Source organism: Hakea prostrata, chromosome 1 (assembly GCF_041222555.1).
Source record: "Hakea prostrata isolate BN-2017 chromosome 1, UWA_Hpros_2, whole genome shotgun sequence".
Classification (NCBI taxonomy): Eukaryota; Viridiplantae; Streptophyta; class Magnoliopsida; order Proteales; family Proteaceae; genus Hakea; species Hakea prostrata.
The window spans coordinates 58,359,540-58,381,089 of record NC_142600.1 but is presented as its reverse complement, the minus strand read 5'-3'; the positions used below and the strand labels follow the sequence as shown (position 1 = coordinate 58,381,089).

Here is a 21,550-nt window from a genome sequence, read left to right as displayed (position 1 = left end):
TTGCTTGCTCTGACGCTTATTTAGTAAACAGCAAGTGGAGTGCATAAGCCCCTAACATCCCTAAATATCCATTTGAAAAAGAGATGAATAGATAGGCTGGGTATGATGATGGGCAAGAGAGGGAGTGAAACCTTTGAGATTGATTTGGAAAAGTGACCTCCAGCTCCACCCACGACTTCCTTCCCTTCACGTAGTTCAAGGTGGTCAACGATACGCTCTTTTTTCCATAAAAAGATGGCCCACCCTACTTTCTTTTGCCTAGGACTCCCTAAAAATTCCATAGTGTTGGGCCTTAGGAGGATACTTCGGAAAGAAAGACTATGGCACACCCCACCCAGCCGGATCCGGTCATACCCGAATGCCCGTGGGGGTGATACACCGCAAGATCTAGGTTCAGTGGCAAATCCATACAAAACATGATATAGTATAATTAAATAGACAAGAATAAATCAAGTTTCTTATATAGAGTTATCAAAACTGAAATAATTGTTACAATCATCTATTACTTCAAAATAAAAGTATAACATCAGAGTTTTGAAAAGAAAAGAGAGTAGTTTTATTCATAGCGGAAAAATAAACTAAACTAGTTCTCTAATGAAATCCAATCCAAAAGAATAGTCTTGATACTGGCATGAAGCTCCGTGTACGTCCACTTCTTCTTCGATCACTCCTTCAAGAAGATATACTAGTAGCGAATCCTCCATTTGGAAGAAGTCCTCATAACCTGCAATATAATCTAATAGAAAAAGACATAAAATGAATGAGTTCAAAAGAACTTAGTAAGGTCAACTCAACATCATATCATGCATTCATTCACAAGATTTCACACCACACATATAACATAAATATTAATAATGTAATTAATGACAATGATATGATATGTGAATAATTATGCTCCTAACTCTATCATGAAGTCTCTATGGTAGACACGCATTAAGTCATACACCAGTCTTCTTTGGGCGGTCTCAGTCGCTCTTCCCTCACGGCTCTGATGCACGTCTGTTGGGTTTTCCGCGGTTGTTTTGTAAAGTCTTGTTAAGCCATGGTTGGGGATTAGGTCATCACTCTCTCACATCACCATTGGTATAAGATCTGGCGCGTGTCAAGGATAATCCTAAACCCAATGCGAGGTCATACGGTCTCATACTACATATGGTCCGGATATCTCCCCTCATGCCTAGTGCTCTGTTAGTTCAATACCTTCCCACCTATGAATAAAATCCTCAACGGGTGGCATCTGTTGAACCCCATTCATTAACCCAGTGGTCATCCACATATAATGGACAGGATGATCTCCATGTCCTCTCACGGGTCATTTCACCGGTCTTGAGCTTCCATGAGCCCTTATCTATTATATGCAACCCTACCTCTCTATGATGATAGTGGGCATGCTTGACACATAGAACCCAACCACTAACATCACCGGTTAACCGACTTCAATACCACTGCCGAAAGGGTAGTAGTACTCACGAGGTCACCTAACCCAACATTTCTAGACATGCCCTAGGTATGTCAACCAGTAATCAGGAAAAGTGCCAAGGGCACCATAGGAATGCGTCTCATACCGCCTCCTTTGGTATCCTATGGCAGAAATGTCAAAAGGACATTCCTCATGCCCAATTTTTTTTACAATTTAAGCAATCACATAATGTCACTAGGGCAATGGGTGAACTCACCACCCTAGTTTGCAACATCAAATAAAATGAGAAATTTAATTCAATATCATCCATATATTTTCATAACAATAATTTAAGTAAAAGAAAAACTCAATCCATTCAATATCATCCATCTTATACATTCTCATATCACTATTTAAAGATATTGAAAGCTAGAAGATATAATCACAAGATAACACTAAAGCAAGTCAAGATATTAATAATAAAAATTAGTTAACATAATTAAACATGCAAGATAAGGTTAAGTATATTCCTCACCTTCCACTATATTCTTTTCTCCAAAGATCTGTAATTCCTTCCCACAAATTAGTGAGTAAAGATATATTAACCTATTCATGCAAGAGAAATAATTATCACAAATTAGAGCCAATTTGGGTTTCAAAGGATATCCTAAAATCTTCCCATGAAAACCTAAATCTAAAAACTAGGTTAAAAAGGGTAGTTCTTAACCTCACTAGTGAATGGTTTTTAATTCGCCACCAATTTGAAGTCTATAATGAAACAAAACTTTGGGAAAGTCTAATTAGCATCAAAAGGACCTACGGGTACCTTCAATTTGATTAAATTTGACTCATCTCAAAAAGCCCTAAATTTGGCTCTCATAAATCACCCCGTGGGTGACCTAGAGAGTCAAAATGCGTCAACCTTAGCATGAGATCTTACCATTACTCTCATACTCAAGGGAAACATTAATATAAGAAAAGATAAGCATCTAAGATACCTATCATTATTCCCTTTCATAGATCCCTCAAAAGAAGAGAAGAGAAATTACTCCCACAAATTAAGAAGGGACATTAATACAAGAAAGGAAAGCATCCAGGATACCTAACAACCTTCCCTTTCAAGATCTCCATGAAAGAAGAGAAGATAAACTCTCACCAACTATGATTAAAGAAAAGGGTTAAAGAAAACTAACATTTCTTAGTGATTTTGCGATTCGGATCATAAAAACCTTCGGAAGGATGGAAATCGCTCATCTCTTTCGTTTCTCCTTTTCTCCAAAGCCTCCGCCTCTTTCTACCCTCCAAAAATGCGTTTATGGATGAGACAAAACATAAATAGGGTTTAAAAATCTGAAATTACAATTTTGCCCCTAAATAGAAAATGGAGTGGGGGTTGGTTCACCCAAACGGCCCAAACTTCTGGTCCATGGTTGGACCCCCAAACAAACTCTGCTTTTGATGATTTTTGGCTCGTTGGAAAGTTCTTTCGACGATCTTCGATTTGATACCTTATTTGCGTCAATCGAATTCTCTATCGTTGACCTATGGACATTTCAAGATCACCCTTTTTACACTATCGTGATTAATCTTCTCTCTTCACTTAAATTCTAGGAGAGTTTTTGAGTCATTACAAGGGTCATCCACCAACATTGGTTCCATTTCCAATCCGTTGGACTTGACTTGAATGGTCCACAATTATCGCTGAATCAAGGCCCAGGTTTTCGGTCTTAAAACCATGGGTTAAAGGGGTAGAAATCCGGGGGATTTCACAGTTTGGTTGTCCCCTTGGCGGTGGCCAAGCAAGCTCTAGTTCAATCTTGCCTATTCCACCTAGACATGGCTAAATAGATGGCCCATGGAAAGGTGAAGTGTTCTTAAAATAGAACTCTCACAACGAGAAAACAAGAAATTATACTGCAAAGCATAAGAGTCAGGGCGGGGAAGCAAGGCATATTGATTTTTCAATTTATGGTGACGAAATCCGATAAACAATACCATCATTTGTTGTCTACCATTGTCACACCCCACCCAACCAGTATCAGACTTATCCAAATGCCTGTGGCTGTGATCCTTAACCTTAAGGATCTCGATTTACAACCAATCTATAACAACACACAAAATAGCATAATAAAATTAAAAAAACAAAGATTTAATGTATCAAATATAGTTATTACAGTCATCCAAAATATTAGTGTTAGCGGAAGTCACAGTTTAAAGTATCAAATGAAAGGTTTAAAATGTATTTAGTCTAATTGTTCAATTTCCCAAATTAGGGTAATGCAATTCCAATCAAACTCCAATATATTCCTAAATATAACCACATGGTGATAAGCATGCATTTACCATTATTTATTTGATTTAATTCTCCATACTTATTTAATTAAAGAGAGCTTATTGAGTATTTTTGTGTATTTTTCAGGAATAAGGTGATTTTGGATATTAGAGATAATATGGAGTAAAATTGGCAGATATATTAGATATTGGTGGATTCTAAATCATTGCATTCAATTTTTTTTTTTTTGGGAAATGGCACTTCATTCATATACTAAAAGAAGTACAAACATAACTGCATGAGAACACAAGGTTCGAAATGAACCAAGGAGCGGACAATGACCAAATTGTCGTACATGCAATAGACAGGGTCAGCCAGGGTAAGGGTTGGGTCAAGCCCAAAATGGATCACGTCCATAATACCCTTAGAACAGAAAGACCAATAAAGCACCAACACCCAATGGCATTCAATCTTGCTGCCCAAGAAATCATGAAAAGTGAGATCTTAGCCAAATTGAAAACAGGTGGAGGTCTAAGGAACAAAATTGGTAATAAATCTGAAAATCGGGTAAACAGACATACCTTCAGTATTTTGGGCATATCTCTCTCGTACGATATTGGATTGCAGTGATTCAAGATACTATGGAACGATATTGAAAATATCTACAACTTTCCAGTTTTGAGTTTTTCCAAAATCTGAAAGAATAAAGGTCAAATCGACGGGTAAAGAGAAGGGATTCATTGTGTGCAGGAGACATAAAAGAGAAGCCAACCACAGAAAAGAAGACGGCGAATGCGGCTCTTATCTCTCATTGCTGAAGAAGAAGACCACATCTCTCTCTCTCCCCCTATGTTTCATCTATATTTTTCTTATGACCTTTGTAGTAATGAGTAGCTAGTTCCTTTTCTTTGGGATGTAGATGAACCATGCTTATTTCATTAATTTGATTGTTCTATCTCTTCTAGTTGATTGTGTTTGAGTTTGGCCAAAGATGTTCTATAGCTCAGCGAACTAAGCGTGCCAAGCTTCTGCGAAGGAAGATAGTCTTGCGAAGATAGGGCATATCTAGGAAGACCATCCCTAATTTACTTTGAACTGTAGAGTTATATCGGTTAGGGAAAAGCATTGGGGATTCGAAATCCCAAAGATCTTCACATATTCATAGTTTAAGTTTTTGCATTAATTAATAGATTTAGTTTAAATTTAGTTTTGTTAAATTCAATCTTAGTAACTTAGCCTTTTAGTTCCCCATAGTTCGACCCCGTACTTTCTGCTTGCTAGATTAGTATAGGATTTTATTTTTGATTGGTTAGCGACATGATCACATGGCGATCAAAAGGGTTGAACACCGTAAGAGCAATCCATGCATGGCCTCCACATACTCACTTGCCAGTATGTCATATGGCTCCACCGATACTAAATACTCCAGAATGGTGGAGTCCTCATAACCTATATAAGAACCTAAAAAAGTGTTTTCCACGAAAGATGAGTTCCAATGAACTCAGTGAAGTCAATGATATCACATACCACACACTTCATACGTGTATTGACTGTGAGATAAGTGTGTGCAATGATGTGAAGCATAATGCAAGTATGCTCCTATGGATCTTACCATGCTAATCTCTGCTAGTAGACATTCATTAAGATGGGACACCTTAGTGGACACACATTAAGATGCAAAATTAGTCTCCTCTGAGAAGTCAATCACACAAACCCTTCATGGCACTCAATATAAAATCTCCTAAAATCCAAACTCGATAAACAATTGTTTCAGGTCACAAACCCGAAGTGCAAGTAGAGACAACTTTGGATCATCCAAGTTGAGATCAAAAGTTCGGGAATCGAACATATGGACTTGGATGAACTAGAAGAAGACCCAACCACCCTAATTGATTTCAAAGGAGAGAGAAAATTAATCCGAAAGGCATAAAAAGAAGATTTTGGACATGCACGAAAACCAATGCTAGAGGACTCCAATGCCAAGGTAAAGTATACCATTGATTCAAAAATTTCTAGAGGAATCTACCCTCCAAAGCCTGTTAAAAACGGCTTTTGTATGTAAAAGATATAGGGGCAGGTGATCAGCTTGACGACCGGGCCCTACCTAGAATAGGGCAGTTTCGGGTTTTCAGACTTTAAACCCTATTTTATTGGTTTCTAACCTCATAAACAAATTGTTTATGTTGCTTGGAGGCTAAGAGCTTGGAATTTAGAGGAATCCTTGCACGTGAGGCAATGACGAAACATGGATTATGGAGATAATCATGAGTTGAGGTAAGAAGACCTAGAAACCCCTATTTTCTATCATTCTTTCATGGTATTTATGGTGGTTGTTTGCAATAATTATGGGGATGGGGGAAGTTTGTATGAATTGAATGCTTATTCTTGTTCCTTATTGTGTTTCCCAACCTCTTTGAGTGTTGGTTTCATTCCACCCATTTGAGACTAATCAACCCTCTCTGAGATGCCAGTAGATGACATTTTGATAACCAAATTGGGGCTTTTCTATTTGGGACTAGTTGGGATGATTGAAAGGCATTTTGGGGACAATACTATTGTTCCATTGAAGTCCCAAGATCCCCCCCCCAAATCATTTGGTTTCAAAACGAGCTCAAAATCGAGCATTTTGGTCGCAGCCGGGGGGGCGGTTGAATAGACTTGCCGCCCCCTATTCGGAGCGCAAGTTGGGTTCTTTTGATGCTTAGTTTGACTGCTAACTTTAAACCTAATTTAGTCTTTATGTTTTCTAGGGTTCTTATAACTTGTTAGCATCCTTGATTGTGGATTTCTTGGACTCTTGGAGACTATTTTGTCATTAACAAGTGAAGAATACATTATCATGTATTGTGTATTTGATTTAAACTGCAATTCTTGTTATTACAAATGTCATATATCTTCTTATGAATTGTGTGTGAGACTTTGAACAGATAAAAGGTAATTTGATGCTTATGTTTATATTACTATTCAATGCATTGAAATATTGATTTTGAATGTGATGTGTTTGGTGATTTGGTGGTAAAGTACTATCCATTTATATATATACCAACCTAGGGTTGTGGGTTCACCCAGTACCCTTGGTGCCTATGCATCCACTTTGACTCATTTGGTGCATGGTCAATATGTGTCTAGATGTATTGGTTAGTTAACCATGATGAGTGCTACTACCCTTTCGACAGGAGTATTGAAGCCGAGTGACTCGTAATGGAAGTGGCTAGGTCCTGAGAGCATCACACAGGCCCATTATTATCATGCAAGGGTCAGGTTGCATATGTCATGGTTGGGCTCATGGGGCATCCAAAAGACCGTTTAAATGTCATAAGGAGACATGAGAGGCATCCGCCCAGCATATGTGAATGACCATAGGGTTAAGGAATGATAATCCAAAAGATGCCTTGAGTGCTTTGAGGAATAACATTCCTAGGTGGAGAAGGAGACTAGACCAAGAGGGAACTAGGCATGAGGGAAGGTATTCGGACCACATGAAGCATGAGACGTAGTTGACCTTGCATTTGGGCTAGACTTATCCCTGACACATGCTAGTTCTCAGACCAAATGGTATTGGCAAGAGAGTAGTGACCTAATCCCTAGCCATGGAGTGATGTGACCTAAACCAATTGTTGTGGATTCCCAAAAGACGGCTTGAGTGTCATTAGAGAAAGTGATGAGACTACCTAGAGGAGTCTAGTGTAGTAACTTAAATGTGTGTCTATTATAGAGACTACATTTGTTAAAGTCTAGGAACATACTTGAATTTTTATTTATTGTCTCATTATTATATTTCATATTTATGTGTGTTATGGATGCGCAATGTATGATTATGTTGACCTTGTTGAGTTCTGTGGAACTCATTCCTCTCTCTCTCTCTCTCTCTCTCTCTCTCTCTCTCTCTCTCTCTCTCTCTCTCTCTATATATATATATATATATATATATATATATATATATATATATATTATCTTTAGATTTTGTTGCAAGGTTATGAGGACCCCATATACTTGGAGAGTTCACCGTCGGCGGAGTCCTATGAGGGACCATCGGGAGAGGACATCGAGGTACACTAGGAGTCATATTCTACTCGGATTGCACTTTTGGAGTCCATCCATTCTAAGGCTTTGGAGATATCATTTGAGAAAGTATTTGTCTATTTGTTACAATCTCTATTTATTTGTTAGGCAAAAGCACTCCTTAAACTCTTAGACTTTGACAACAATACTTAGACTTCCACGATGATAACTCTTTCCTTATTTTAACTCTTATTATGATTTTGATTAACTTTGATTATCATCATGAGGATGACTATAATAACTTCGAGATTTGCTATATTTTATTCTCTTGCTCTTGGATTATGCTATATTATGTTATATGACTATGGATTGGCCATGAACATAGCTCTTGTAGTGGATCACCCCACCAGTATTCGGGTCTATCCAAAACTAGCTAGGTGGGGTGTGACAGAAGTTGGTATCAGAGCTTAGGTTCACTTACAATCCTAAATTTAACACTATATAATGGAGCATCTTGAGTCACTGATCCATAAGTGACTGAACTAAATTAGAAGTGAATAATAGGTACATGCTCTGACTTGAAACCAACAATGAAATAGTGAAGCATAATGAAGCTAACTTGAATAGTACACAATAATAGTAATAAACCCAAAGCCATACAGTGTTAGTAATCAAGCAAGCATAAGACACCATAATACATATGAGACGATAAAGTGCATCGTAAAATATTATAACACCAAATATAAAGTGTAAGAGCATGAACAAACACGCAAATGAAGTACATAAGACAAGTCCATAAAATGATACAAGCCGAAATAAGAAAAACGGTGATCAAACTATAATTTAAAAATACCCAAAGCATTAATACTCTAGATGTGGTGGTGGTGGAGGCATGTACTGTGAAATCCAACCCTAGCCTAACCCTAACCTTGACCCGATAACCCTGATGTTTGTAGGTCCGAAGACCCGAAGTGGAGGAAGAAGCCAACTGTAAAATCCAGCTTTTACCTAACCTTGACCCGACCCGGTCATTGTTATGTTTGTAGGTCCAAAGACCCGAAGTGGTGGTAGGAGGGACTTATGGGCCCTACTGGTTGATGACTTAATGTCGGGATTCCAGTTTATGGACATTGATGATGCTGCTCCTTCCTTGAGCACATTACCAGTGCTAAGTTAGAATCTGCGCACTGATGAAGAGCGAGACAGTTGAAATAGCAAACGGACTCCTGTGCATAATCTGAAGGTACTCCCTGAAACTAGACCTCTTGAGTGAACTGTAGGAGAAAACCCCATGCAATTTGACCTTGTATAGCCCTCCAAGTCCGCACCTAAAGTTGCTGAACTATTCTGTAAAATTTCTGCAGAGATTGTTTTGGTCGATACTATTGGTCGATACCATCGACCAAAGGTATCGACCAACAAGTCTCTTTGAGCCCGATTTAAAGATTCTTGGAATATTCTTTTCTATTTATTTATTCCTCGAGACTGGAGCCCTATTCTCGCGTTTTTAACATCTGGGAACGTGAGAAAGCCTCCCAAGAACTCCTCCTTGGTAGTGGTGAAGCATCTTCTTCATCAATCATTGCCAACCACTCATTCCTACTTTCTTGTTCCACTTTAAAGGTATGACTCTCTCTCCTAATCACTTTCTCACTCATCTTTTCTCTATTTTACTGTTGGGACCATGGCCAAGGTGCTGCAACCTTGCATACACCTTGCCATGAACCTTCTAAACCCCATACAATGATGTTTTCACCAATATGACTATGATTGATTCACCTCATGATCATTGACTACACATTTTCATGATTTATTGCTTACCAACTTGCTTTATTTACCAAAACTGAGATGAAGCTCATGATTAACCTAATCTATACCTTGCATATGTGCTCCATGTTACTTCTAAACGATTCCCTACCTAATCCCCCATGTTTTCCCCTAATTTGCATTGAGATATAGCCAATGCCATGATCTACAACTCTTAACCTTAATATGTCAATTTGGGGATTTCCAAATGGACCATTGGATTATGAAAGTGTCTTGATAATTAGTGTCCCCATGTTGTGCTTAGACTATCCTCCAAGTTTCATGTCAATCCGAGACCCGGAAGACCAAATGCGGGCAAGAATCCGAAAAGCCGACTTGCTGTCACGGAATTGATTTGGTCGATACTATTGGTCGATACTATCGACCAAATGTATCGACCAATAGAGTTGTTTGTCAGCAACTTTTGCCCGGTTCCGATTCGTTTGATCTCCGATTGTTCTGATTTCTTCTCTAACCTTTCATATATGCTTGTTTAGGACTTTAAGACTATTTGGGCCACTACTTGTGATCTTGGACCATTCTCTTCTCCGATTCAAGATAAGGATAGTTATCAATGTAATTACCTAGGATATGGAAATCTTGACTTGGTATTCCTAACCTAGTAAATATAGTTTCTATTTCATATTCTTATCGTGTTAGACTTGCTACATATGTCTTTTAACAGTAGCTTTGTGTTTACATTATATTACTTCAATGTTTTATCATGTTTATCAATTTCAATATATGATGACTTATGTCAATGTCATGAATTGAATGTTTATTATGACGTTGTATCTTGTGAACTGATATGATGAACTTGGGCATGTGATTGCTTAAGTATAACTTGGGATTGAGGGGTACCCTACTGGTGCTTCTGTCCTTGGACATCGGAGGGAATAGTATGGGATGTTCTCCGAAGGTGTCCATTGACGCTTTCCCAGGTTATTGAATGACATGCATAGGATTTGTCTAGATGTATGGCTAGGATGTCCCTATCATATCAGACCCGATTCGGAAGGGCATTGAGACCGAACAACCCGTGGTAGTAGTGTGGATTTGTGGGCGCTCAAGATCGGTATCCACTCCGTGAGAGGACATAAATTGCATTACGGTTACCCGAAAGGGGCCATTTATTGGTAGGGTTACAAATGGCTAGACTTGGGCTCACGGGCACTCAAGACCGGTGAAATGATCTGTGAGAGGGACGTGAGAGCTTCCCGTTTACCATTTGTGGATGACCAATAGGGTTGATGAGTCCGGTGAGTAATATCCGTGACTCTAGTGTGAAGGATACCGGAAAGGATCCCGAGAGGGGAGGAATGGAAGTATCTGGAACTGGCATGATATGATTAAGTAGATGACTTGCATTGGGCTAGGCTATACCCTGACATGCGCCAATACTTAGACCAAACGGTGATGTGAGAGAGCGGTGACCAAAACCCCAACCATGGATTTGTCCGAGAGGGATGCAGGACCCAATTCCCCCCCGGTGATGAGTGACTGAGACTACCTAAATAAGTATGGTGCTATGACTTAAAGCATGTCTACCATAGATGACCAGCATACTTAGAATAAAGTCATATTGCATTATATGCCTCATATCATCTGCATCATTTTATGATTATCTTGTGGTTTATGTGTGGTGGGATAACTTCCTTGCTGAGTTCTTTTGAACTCATTCCTTTTCTCGTTGCAATATTTTGTTAGGCTATTCTACGGTGTGATTACTCCGATGGCACCCTCCCCGAGGCGGACCCAGATACCTCATACTACCATCCGGAGGCTGGCTACGTTGAAGACTTCGGTGACCATACCGAAGAAGATTATCAGGCGTACCAGGGTTAGCCCCGGAGTTGTATGGGAGCAGTCATATTGGGTCTCCATGGTCCTCAACTTTGAAGAAGATATATTTATTATGGAGGAGACTTATGAGTAGTTACCCCTTCTTTTGTGACAGTATACTTAGAAGAATTGTAATAACTTTAACTTACCTTTATAACTTGAGACTTGTACTTAACTAAATTTTGACCTCACTTCCGTTTGGTGAAGGAGTGGATTCCGCCCACTGCCTTCTTAATTTATCTGATTTGATATTTATTTCCGCACTCTGATTATGTCTGACACCTTATTCCTGAATTCCATGATCATTCATTGTTAGTTTATGATTATTATCTGTTCATGATTGTATTATCGTCGATGTGGATTATGTGGTCCCTGAACTATGGATCTTCGGGGCTGTGGATCACATCCCGGGTATGCCAGATAGGGTACCGGCTGGGTGGATGTGACACCAACAGTGGGCCCTCTCAATAGAAAACATGGCATTTGACTTCGAACCCATGGATATTGATGATGGTGCTCCATACTTGGAAGCATTGTTAGTATTTGATAAGAAACTGCACTTTGAAGAAGGGGAGTTTAATTGATGGACCTAATGCACTTCCGGACTTGATTCGAAGGTAATTCTCTGACCTAGACTATTCATTTGAGATGTAGGAAGAAGCCCCTTGGAATTTGGCTTGATCTGGCCTTCCATTTCCCTATTCTAAGTTGTTGTCCTAACTTGGTCGACTGGCCCAACCGACCAAGACAGTCAGCCAAGTGATTATTAAATCCGAGAAAAGCTGATTTTTAGGTTATTTTATGCCCTACTTAAGTGGACTTCGTAGTTAGGACCCTATTCTATTGCTAGAACCTCCTGAGAACGTGGGAAGGCTCCTAGGCCTCTCCTTGGTAGTGGTGAAGTATTCTTACAATATTCCTTGTTTCTCATTCCCAAGATCATCTCCAAGGTATGTAATCTCTCATTCTCTCTCTAATCTACTCCTAACTCATCTTATTCTTGCTATTGGGAATATGAAGAAGGTGCTACAACCTTGCAACCACCTCTTCTATTGTTTCCTTGCAATAGCATGAACCCCATTTCTATTCTATCAATGCTATGTTCCCTATACATGATTCTTAACCTTGCATTTCTATGATTTTCTTTATATCAACATGATTTCATCTCCTAAACTGATTTCTATAGCATACTAAGTTTGATTACATGTTAGTAGTTGTTTCTAATCTATTGCTCATCATTCTATTGATTGAATCCTTGATTTCCCTTTGCATTTGCAATTGATTTCATTGAAGAACATGATTTTAGCATTTAGAAGCTAGGGTTTCAAATTGGGGATTCTTGATTAAATCATTGTTACATGTTAAATCTTCTTTAGATAGTCTTAGTATACTGTTCCTAACATTCCTTTCAAATTTCGGAGTGATCCGAGTCCTAAAAGCTAGGTTTCAAATAAAAAAATCCAAAATCTGCCCCGTTACTATTCACCTGGTCGACTGCTTGGTCGATTGAGTCAGTCAACCAAGCTAGTCAGCCACCTGAATATAGCTTTGTGTATTCGGCCGTTTTGATCCGTTTGACCTCCGATTTGCTTGATTTTTTTTTTCTGATATTGCACATATGATTGTCTAGGGTTCAAGTACTAACATTGGGACCATTCTCCTTGATATCCGGACTATCTTCGATTCGAGTTAAGGTAAGGACGATTGTTACCATAATTACATAGACTACTTGAATCTTATTTCTATTTTGGGAACTTCTTAGATTCATCTCATTATTGTAATCTTAACATGGTATGACTGCTGTAAGCACCTCAAGTACAATAATGTTATACTTATGTATTCTTTTGTGATCATGAATATTCATTATGTTATTTACATGTGCGATTAATCATGTTATTATATATCTTACTATATGATGAAATATCATTTGTGTATGATACGATTGAATTAGGAATGTGATTGATTAAGTATGATTTGGGATTGGGGAATGTACTTTTGACATTTCTGTCCTTAGACATCAGTGGGAATAGAATGGGATATTTCCAATGGTGCCCTTGGGCATTTCCTAGATTATTGGATGTCATGCATAGGGCTTGTCTAGCAGTGTTTGGCTAGGATGTCCTTGTTGTATCAGACCCGATTAGGAAGGGTATTGAGACTGAACGACCCATGGTAGCAATGTGGATTTGTGGACGCTCAATATGGGTAACCAACCCGTGAGGGGACATGAATCACATTGTGGATATTCGTACGAGGCCATTTATTGATAGAGTTGCAAATAGCTAGACTTGGGCTTATGGGCGCTCAAGACCGGTGAGTTATATCCGTGAGAGGACGTGAGAGCTTCCCGTCTACTATTTGTGGATGACCAATAGGGTTGATGAGCCCGTAGTCCAAGTTGATTGTAGCCATAAGATACGTGACTCTAGTGTGAAGGATACTAAACCGAGTTGGTTGGTGTCAAAGGGGAAGTATTTGGATCTGACTTGATATGACTGAGTAGATGACTTGCATTGGACTAGGCTTTACATTGACATGCGCCAATACTTATACCAAACGGTAATGTGAGAGAGCGGTGACTGAAACCCCAGCCATGGATTATCCCGATAGATCCAAGACCCATTACCAGCCGAAGCCGAGTGACTGAGACTTACCCAAAGAAGTATGGTGCTATGACTTAAAGCATGTCTACCTATAAAGACTAGCATACATAGAGTTAGATTCATACATGCATCGTCTATTTCATATCATATTACATCATGCTATGTTTTGTATCATGTTATTTATGTTACTATAGAATAATTGCCTTGCTAATTCTTTTGAACTCACTCCTTTTGTGCAAATGCTTGTTAGACTATCCTGCAGGAACAGAAGAACTTAATGGCCCCTACTATGAGACGACCGTTGATGAAGCATACCACCATCAAGGTGCTGGTGATCACAAAGATTACTTTAAAGATCCCTCGATGGATTATGTTGCATACCAGGACTAGTCCCACCCTGGAGCAAAATCTACCATGTCTAGTTTCATTTGTTTATGTTTATGAGGATATCTTGTAAAGAAACATTAGTCTAGATGTTTATCCCTTTCATTTCCTTTCTTTTGAAAACTAGATTGTAATCTTAATGATATTTGACTAATTTATCTTACTATTACTAAACCTGATATTGCATATTCAGTGAGTTATGTGAGCCAATTCATGCATGCTCCAATCAAAGGACATATAGAGTTGGTAGACCGTATTCTATGTTACTTGAAGTCATCTCCAAGACGAGGTATATGGATGAAGAAAAATAGGAACACTATTATTGAAGGATTCTCTGGATGTTGATGGGTTGGTAACCCTATTGATCGAAAATCAACTACTGGTTTCTGCGTATTTGTTGGAAGCAACCTAGTCACTTGGAAAAGTAAAAAACAAAGAGTGGTTGCACGTTCCAATGCTGAAGCTGAGTATAGAGCAATGGCATCTGCAACTAGTGAATTGGTATGGATTAATATCTTCTTCAAGAATTAGGATTTGACAGTTTTAGTCAACCTATGAAGCTCTTCTGTGATAATCAAGCAGCTACTCACATTGCTTCCAACCCAGTATTTCATGAAAGAACCAAACACATTGAGATTGATTGTCATTTTATTCGTGAGAAAGTCCAAGATGGAACTACTGCAACTCCATTCATAATAAGTGAAGAGCAACTTGCAGATATTTTCACGAAAGCTTTATCTAATGGAACATTCCAAAAATTATTGTCCAAGTTGACCTCAGACGTCATCTTCGATCAAACTTGAGAAGGGGGAGTGTTATTGGATAGTAGTCTTTCAGTACAACATGAAGACTAACACTATTAAGCATTGTAAAGTTCTCATTCTTTGTAGAATTCCACTCATTGTAAAATATCGCATCTTATACACTACCATCTCTATTTAAAGATAATGAAAGTTCTCCCCAGAATATAGTTGATTGGGGATTTCACCATAAACATAGACTTCACACTGAAGATCGTACCACGTTAAAATCGTGTATTTATTTTGAACAAGACTACTTTCCTTTCTTTTCATTTATATCAATCTTTTGCCAACCAAATGCGGCCTAAATGTCTTTGTTGAGAAATTAAACAACAGAAGTCGTCACTAAGGAAATCACCGAGGATATTAAGAGGAGAAGATCATAAACTGAGAGAAAATTTTACTGGACGAGTTATTAGATGTGGTAATTAAAATATCATTGTAACTCCTTGCACAATTAGCTTACTTTCTCCAAGATTAACTCAATTGGTTATTTGATCTGGGTTGGAACTGCAGTTGCTGGCTGCTTTATCCTTCCATGTAGCTTGCCATTGCTTGTCATATAAGGTAGTCTCATCAACTAACTTTTTCAAGGTGCCAAAATCTTGAGTTTTCCTGAAAAAGATTATTCCAATGACAGTGAAGAAGACCCCTGCTTTACAGATGAAACTGCCTGTCTGACCCATCATGTCTAGCCCGGTTAAACCATCAACCAGGTATGCCATGAAAAATCCTACCATTGCCGCTCGGCCTGAAATTTGAGGAAAGTGGAGTAAGTTCATTCACCTGGATCATTAAGGAAACTTTTCCTCCATGGACAAATGAAGTTTATATTTGAATTTTACCATTGATCAGCTCAACCTCTGGAAGATGAGATCTCCTGAGCCATGCCCACCAAGGTATGATGGAGCTCCTAAAGAGCACTGGAGCTTGGTTTGTTGCTGCTTCCGGGTACAACTCGAGGAACTTTCTCCTCCTTGCTTCTGTATGTGGATCATACTTTACAAGACATTCAATGAAACTGAAGGAATAAAGCACTCAAAAACTGTAACTCAATGGATCAAACTTCTTTTGCATATAAGATCTTTAATACGACATAACTAAATGACTAAAATCATCCCAATTGATTGGAGCCCTTCAATGGAGCTATCTGGGTTTTGCAAGTGAACACCCTAAGGTCACTGCCACTGAATAATTTCTATGCCAATCAAAGAAAGAACAGCACAAGAACTGGTTAGGACTATTTTTTAATTTTTATTTTTTTAACCACAATTAACAGGGTGGGTTACCTCTTACCTGCAGTAATTACACTGTCCCAATCCATCCTCCCATCCTTCACAAACATATTCAGATCCCAAGTCCCATTTCTCCATCTTTCATCATAGAACTGTGTGAAAGAAGACACTGCTTCCATTTCATGTAAAGATTCACTCTGGACTCCTTTCAGGCCATTGTCCCCAGAGATGGCTTTTCCTGTTTCTGTAATCTTAGACACTCCCTTCAATCCGAGATCCTTGCTGACAACATGAGCCGACTGCTTAACTCGTGAACATCTAGGCCTCATTTGAAAAGGAAGTTTATTAATGATATGATAAGAATAGTAAGCTTCCTGCAAGGAAACAGAGATGGCAACTGAGGCCATGGATTTGTTCTTCTTCACTGTATATCTTCTTGCTTCCTTCCTTTGCCGTAGGAAGCTAAAATTGGATGATATGAAGGCACATGACCCATGCTTCAAATAATTAAAGAAGCTTATCCTTCTTTCTTTTTTGTGTTTTGTCAACAAGGTCATGGACCTCTAGCCAGCCCATGTCAGTGCTGTGTCTTTATAAAGAACAGAGCCAAAAAGAAGCTGACAAAACTTCTGCCACAGCAAGCCGATAGCTGGAAGCTTCAGATACACAAAATGCCTTTGTGTGACCTGGACCAGTTAGGGAGATGTCTATATTTTACTTCATTGAGGAAGCTTGAGCTTTCCCACGCAGAATGTGATTGTCTTTTGAGATAAATGTTAATCACTTAATTAGCCATTTCTGGTAGGCATAGCCCATCTGAGTTGCTCCAAATATGTGAACAGCTCCATCAAATTTAAGGGGACCAGCTGCGTATATAATATGACAATCAGCAAAAATTTACGTCTGAATTCACAAATAGCCAACGCAATTATTTTTTAAAAGTTTTATTTCATTTCTTGATTGGGTACCTTCTCAGCTTGAATTGTGTATATTGAACAATTTACCCTGATATATCAAAACTCTATATGTTGAGGGTCATGCCGAATAAGGAGAAACATATAGAATAGAAAAACTTTTGCTCCTCCCTCCCACCACCACTCTAGATCTGAAAAAAAAATTCTATGCTTCCCACCCTCTAAGAAGGGTGGCTCGTGCAACCCGATTCACACCCAATGTGAAGGCACCCATCCGGAGGTTGCAGTCATGAGTTTTGCACATTGCCTTGATGTCATGGAATGCCCTTGTCATGTACCTCCGCAGTTCATCATTCACCTTCTGTTCCTCCCACATGAAACCTTGAATGTTCTGCAAAAGCAACAGAGGACGTTACATCTTTCTATAAGTTTAGATTACAATGGTGAAAAACAAAAGAGAGGCCAGGCCGACTATTATCTCCTCCTCCCCACCCCCTCCCCCTCCCTTGCAAGTAATTCCATTTTTACGTACCTGAACCCACTCAAAATAGCTCACAGTCACACCTCCAGCATTAGCATAAATATCAGGTAGTATGATAACTCCTTTCTTGGACAGGATCTGCAACAAAAATAGCAAGACTTAAGTTAAATTTGTTGAACTCTGAAGACAAATAATTTTTTTTTTCTTCTAATCAAATTACCTCATCGGCTTCAGGATCAGTTGGGTGATTTGCAGCTTCAATTATGAACTTGGCCTTCACATCTGCAGCATTTTCCCTTTAGAGGAAACAAGTAATGGTTAATAATAAGATGATAGAACACTGGGACTATGAACCTTACTCATGAGTTAAGATCCATGTCAAGCACTTGGATTTATCAAAGACTGTTAAATCTTTGAAATCCATCAGAGGAATATTCATTACATTTTATCTCATAACCATATACTGGATGAATATAGTCATGTCTGCTGGTAGACACAGATGAAGATGAATTGCAGAAAAGTTCATAACAAATATGGACTGAAAACAGGAGCATTTCGTAAAACAAGAGACAGACCTGTTAAGGACACCCCCCAAGGCGCATGGGATGAGAACATCACAATCATACACAAGCAATTCATTCATATCCATGACATTTCCACCTTCAAAATCCTTTAAACTCCCACCATCCCTTCTATGTTTAAGCAAAGCAGGGATATCAAGCCCATTCGGATTTTTCACTGCACCAGTAATGTCACTCACTGCAACAACCTTGCCACCTTTCTCATCAATGAGGGTTGCTGCCCATGATCCCACATTACCAAAACCCTGAAAGGATCATATTCCCTTAGACTTCAATAACAAACTGAAATGGTATTGACGGTTTACTTCTTCTAGTTGAACTACTCTGTAACATACCTGAATTACAAATCTCATCTCTGAAATGGACTTCCCATATTCAGCAAGCAGAGACTCTGTAGCATAAACAACACCTCGTCCTGTTGCAGCCTCTCTGCCAAGTGATCCACCAAGATCCTACAACACAAAATAACATAACATAAGGTTCTTTAGACACAAAAATGCTTCTACCTTGAAGGCAAATAGTCGGTACTTACTATAGGCTTTCCCGTTACAACAGCTGGTGAGTGACCATGAAATTTTGAGTATTCGTCCAAAATCCAAGCCATTGTCTGCCAAATTTCAATATAACCAATATGTAAATTTGTTTGAGAAAAAATTAAAAATATCGAAGAAAACTAAATATATTCAACAGAACATTGTATACCTGAGCATTAGTACCCATGTCAGGAGCAGGAACATCAGTGTGAATTCCAATAAGATCATGGATCTTCTGAGTGAAGACACGGGTTAGGCGTTCCAACTCACTCATACTAAGGTCACCTGGGGAGCAGCCAATCCCACCTTTTGCTCCACCATATGGAATGTCTGCTACAGCAGTCTTCCATGTCATTAACTGAGCCAGAGCATTCACCTCATCAGGATCAACCTGTCAATAAAAATCAATGAACTTTCCTGTTTAAAAAGAATGAAACTGGAGCAGCTTTAAATGATATAGACATGAAGTTCCATTCCTCTGGTGGAATTCTATACATGTAACTATCACAGTAGGAAAGAGATGGTCAATATTATACAGTTACATATATTGATGAATTGGAGAGTCAGCCAGGAATTGTAATCATCATAACAATAACAAATATCCTATCCACAAAACATAACTTTAGCAACTCTTTATCACGCACGTTTGTCCTGAATTTTCGCATGCAATATATTAGAAATATCAGAATCTAGGTTTATAGATAATGTGCCGTTAATATGCATACCAACTAAAGAGAAGATTTTACATAGCCATCTAAAAGAAAATGCATATAAGGTAACATGTATCCAGATATTATGTTATACAACAATTCCATTGAAGCAATTAAATTTGGTATTTAAGATATGGAATATCAAATGCTGCTTGGCCATGCACCCCTACTTAGACACAAGCACTGCAGCACAAGTATGAAAAATGCTCAAGGAGCAAATCATAAGTCCTTTCCCTCAGAAAATGCAATGACTAGTAGATGCATAAAAACCCTCTTTCCCCCTCTCACAATTAATATCACAATCAAATGATGAAAAATGTAGGGCTTATCATATATCAAAAGACCATAAGAGTGCTGTACAAGGTTCCCGCATTTTGCAGGGTCTAGGAAGGTCGATGGCACGCAGCCTTGCCCCAAATCCACAAAGGCTTTTCCCGTACTTAAACAATATATAAAAATTTATTACCAGAAAAACCAGTAATCTGTTGGGTCAACCAGCTTCAATTGTAAACTTACATCATTAACAAGGCTAATAACACACCAAGGATCATAATGCTAACACTGACCCTACATGCAGATGGTTAGTCCCTTGGATTTCTCAGGATCATGTTAACATATATATGTCAAGAACAATTTGATAGCATTACTCAACAAACATGTACAGAAGCCTTTTAATCCATACCAATTGAAAACCAATCATGAACTAAAACTGAAAACCCAGACCACTTTCAGTAACAACTCTTAAGCCCTTTGTCACCTGAGAATCATAAAAATTCACATAACAACAATACCCCCTTTTTTTTTCCTTTTTCTGTGCGTGTGTGTTTTCTGAGGGATGGAAAGGGGGAGTTTTTAACCTCAGGATGGTAACGGATCCCTCCTTTCATCGGCCCACGGGAGTTATCGTGTTGAACTCTAAACCCAACATACGAAGCCAGAGTTCCATCGTCTTTGGGAATCGTACATTCCACCTGCAAACTCAATATTAAAACATCAGATTCCCCGAGAAAAAACGAAAACTAACGACAGAGCGAAGAAACCAAAAAACCACGATCTTCTAACATACAAGTTTCTTACTTTGATTTCCCTAAAGGGGATCAACAGACTTTTCTCAAGCTTCGAATCCAGCCCAAGGATACGAGCAGCATGACGAAAGTTACGATTGGTTGCAGCAAGAGCATTCATGGCTATGGGTTTGCAGGTGAAGACAACCAATGAAACTGAAAAAAACGCAGAAACAGAAAAGAAAACTGAAGATAAAAACAACCAAGAGAAGAATCTCACAGCTAGAAAGAACCGAATGAGACGAATGAGGTTGAGAAAGGTGAGTTGTGTATTTATAGTTACAAAACAAAGAGATAAGTATTAGAAATTTAAAATACAGAATTAATGGAGGCGTGGCCGTTCTGTGGAAATGGAATTTGAGAATTCAAAGAGAAGTGAGGAGAAAAGGGATTAATTCTGTGAAGCAAAATAGAAACTCCAGCTTTGAAAAACAACCATAAATTTAATTGGGCAAGAAAGCCCTCGCCAACTTTCCTTATGGGATCTGTAGAAACAAGAAGAAATATCAGATACGAGTTTCTGACGCGCTCAAGCTGCAACTTCACTGAACCATTACCATATAAGGCTTTTAAGTTTTAACTAACAATGCTAAAACCCTTCCCTCTGATAGGAGATTTACAGAAATATCCCTCAGTTCGAAACGCTCCTAACGGAAATTACTTTCCATGTCATCATCGATAATGACAGTCGACTGATGTTAAATTACTTTATTATCCTAAACCTTTTTACTTTTTTATCCTTTTTTGGTGACATTGTCGTCAACTATTTACAGAGGATACGCTTGGATTTTTTGTGATTTTATTGGTATCTCTCGTGGTCAAGGTCTAAAATATTTTTCGATACCAAATATTCCGATGCGATACTAATCGATATGTATTTATATTAAATACAACTGATATGGTGCATACTTATATATCTCTTTA

General features: G+C 38.6%; 2 protein-coding genes across 2 annotated transcripts; both read right to left on the bottom strand.

The window, feature by feature from the left end:
* Positions 1-15,515: 15,515 nt before the first annotated feature.
* LOC149029205 (light-harvesting complex-like protein 3 isotype 1, chloroplastic) lies at positions 15,516-16,787 on the bottom strand. The gene is made up of 3 exons (XM_089150147.1): positions 16,405-16,787; positions 15,954-16,091; positions 15,516-15,859 (listed from the first exon to the last, which is right to left on the bottom strand). Exons 1-3 carry the CDS (start codon positions 16,748-16,750, stop codon positions 15,591-15,593), a joined length of 753 nt encoding a protein of 250 aa, XP_089006273.1. The 5' UTR covers positions 16,751-16,787; the 3' UTR covers positions 15,516-15,590.
* A 441-nt stretch (positions 16,788-17,228) lies between these two features.
* On the bottom strand, positions 17,229-21,171 carry LOC149029204 (glutamate dehydrogenase 2-like). Its single transcript, XM_089141138.1, has 9 exons — positions 20,640-21,171; positions 20,420-20,533; positions 19,022-19,243; positions 18,852-18,926; positions 18,655-18,771; positions 18,314-18,564; positions 17,959-18,034; positions 17,790-17,876; positions 17,229-17,648 (listed from the first exon to the last, which is right to left on the bottom strand). The coding sequence occupies exons 1-9, from the start codon at positions 20,745-20,747 to the stop codon at positions 17,463-17,465; spliced, it is 1,236 nt and encodes a 411-aa protein (XP_088997264.1). The 5' UTR covers positions 20,748-21,171; the 3' UTR covers positions 17,229-17,462.
* Between the last annotated feature and the right edge of the window lie 379 nt (positions 21,172-21,550).

What these genes read in the sequence shown, in the direction of transcription:
- LOC149029205 (XM_089150147.1), bottom strand. Translation starts at nt 16,750, where the DNA reads ATGGCCTCAGTTGCCATCTCTGTTTCCTTGCAGGAAGCTTACTATTCT. An exon ending in GGACAGTGTAATTACTGCAG is followed by an intron (nt 16,092 to 16,404) that starts GTAAGAGGTAAC and finishes ATCCACATACAG; the next exon opens with AAGCAAGGAGGAGAAAGTTC. An exon ending in AGAGGTTGAGCTGATCAATG is followed by an intron (nt 15,860 to 15,953) that starts GTAAAATTCAAA and finishes CTCAAATTTCAG; the next exon opens with GCCGAGCGGCAATGGTAGGA.
- LOC149029204 (XM_089141138.1), bottom strand. Translation starts at nt 20,747, where the DNA reads ATGAATGCTCTTGCTGCAACCAATCGTAACTTTCGTCATGCTGCTCGT. An exon ending in GGATCCGTTACCATCCTGAG is followed by an intron (nt 19,244 to 20,419) that starts GTTAAAAACTCC and finishes TTTTATTGACAG; the next exon opens with GTTGATCCTGATGAGGTGAA. An exon ending in CTGATCCTGAAGCCGATGAG is followed by an intron (nt 17,877 to 17,958) that starts GTAATTTGATTA and finishes TTTTTGTTGCAG; the next exon opens with ATCCTGTCCAAGAAAGGAGT.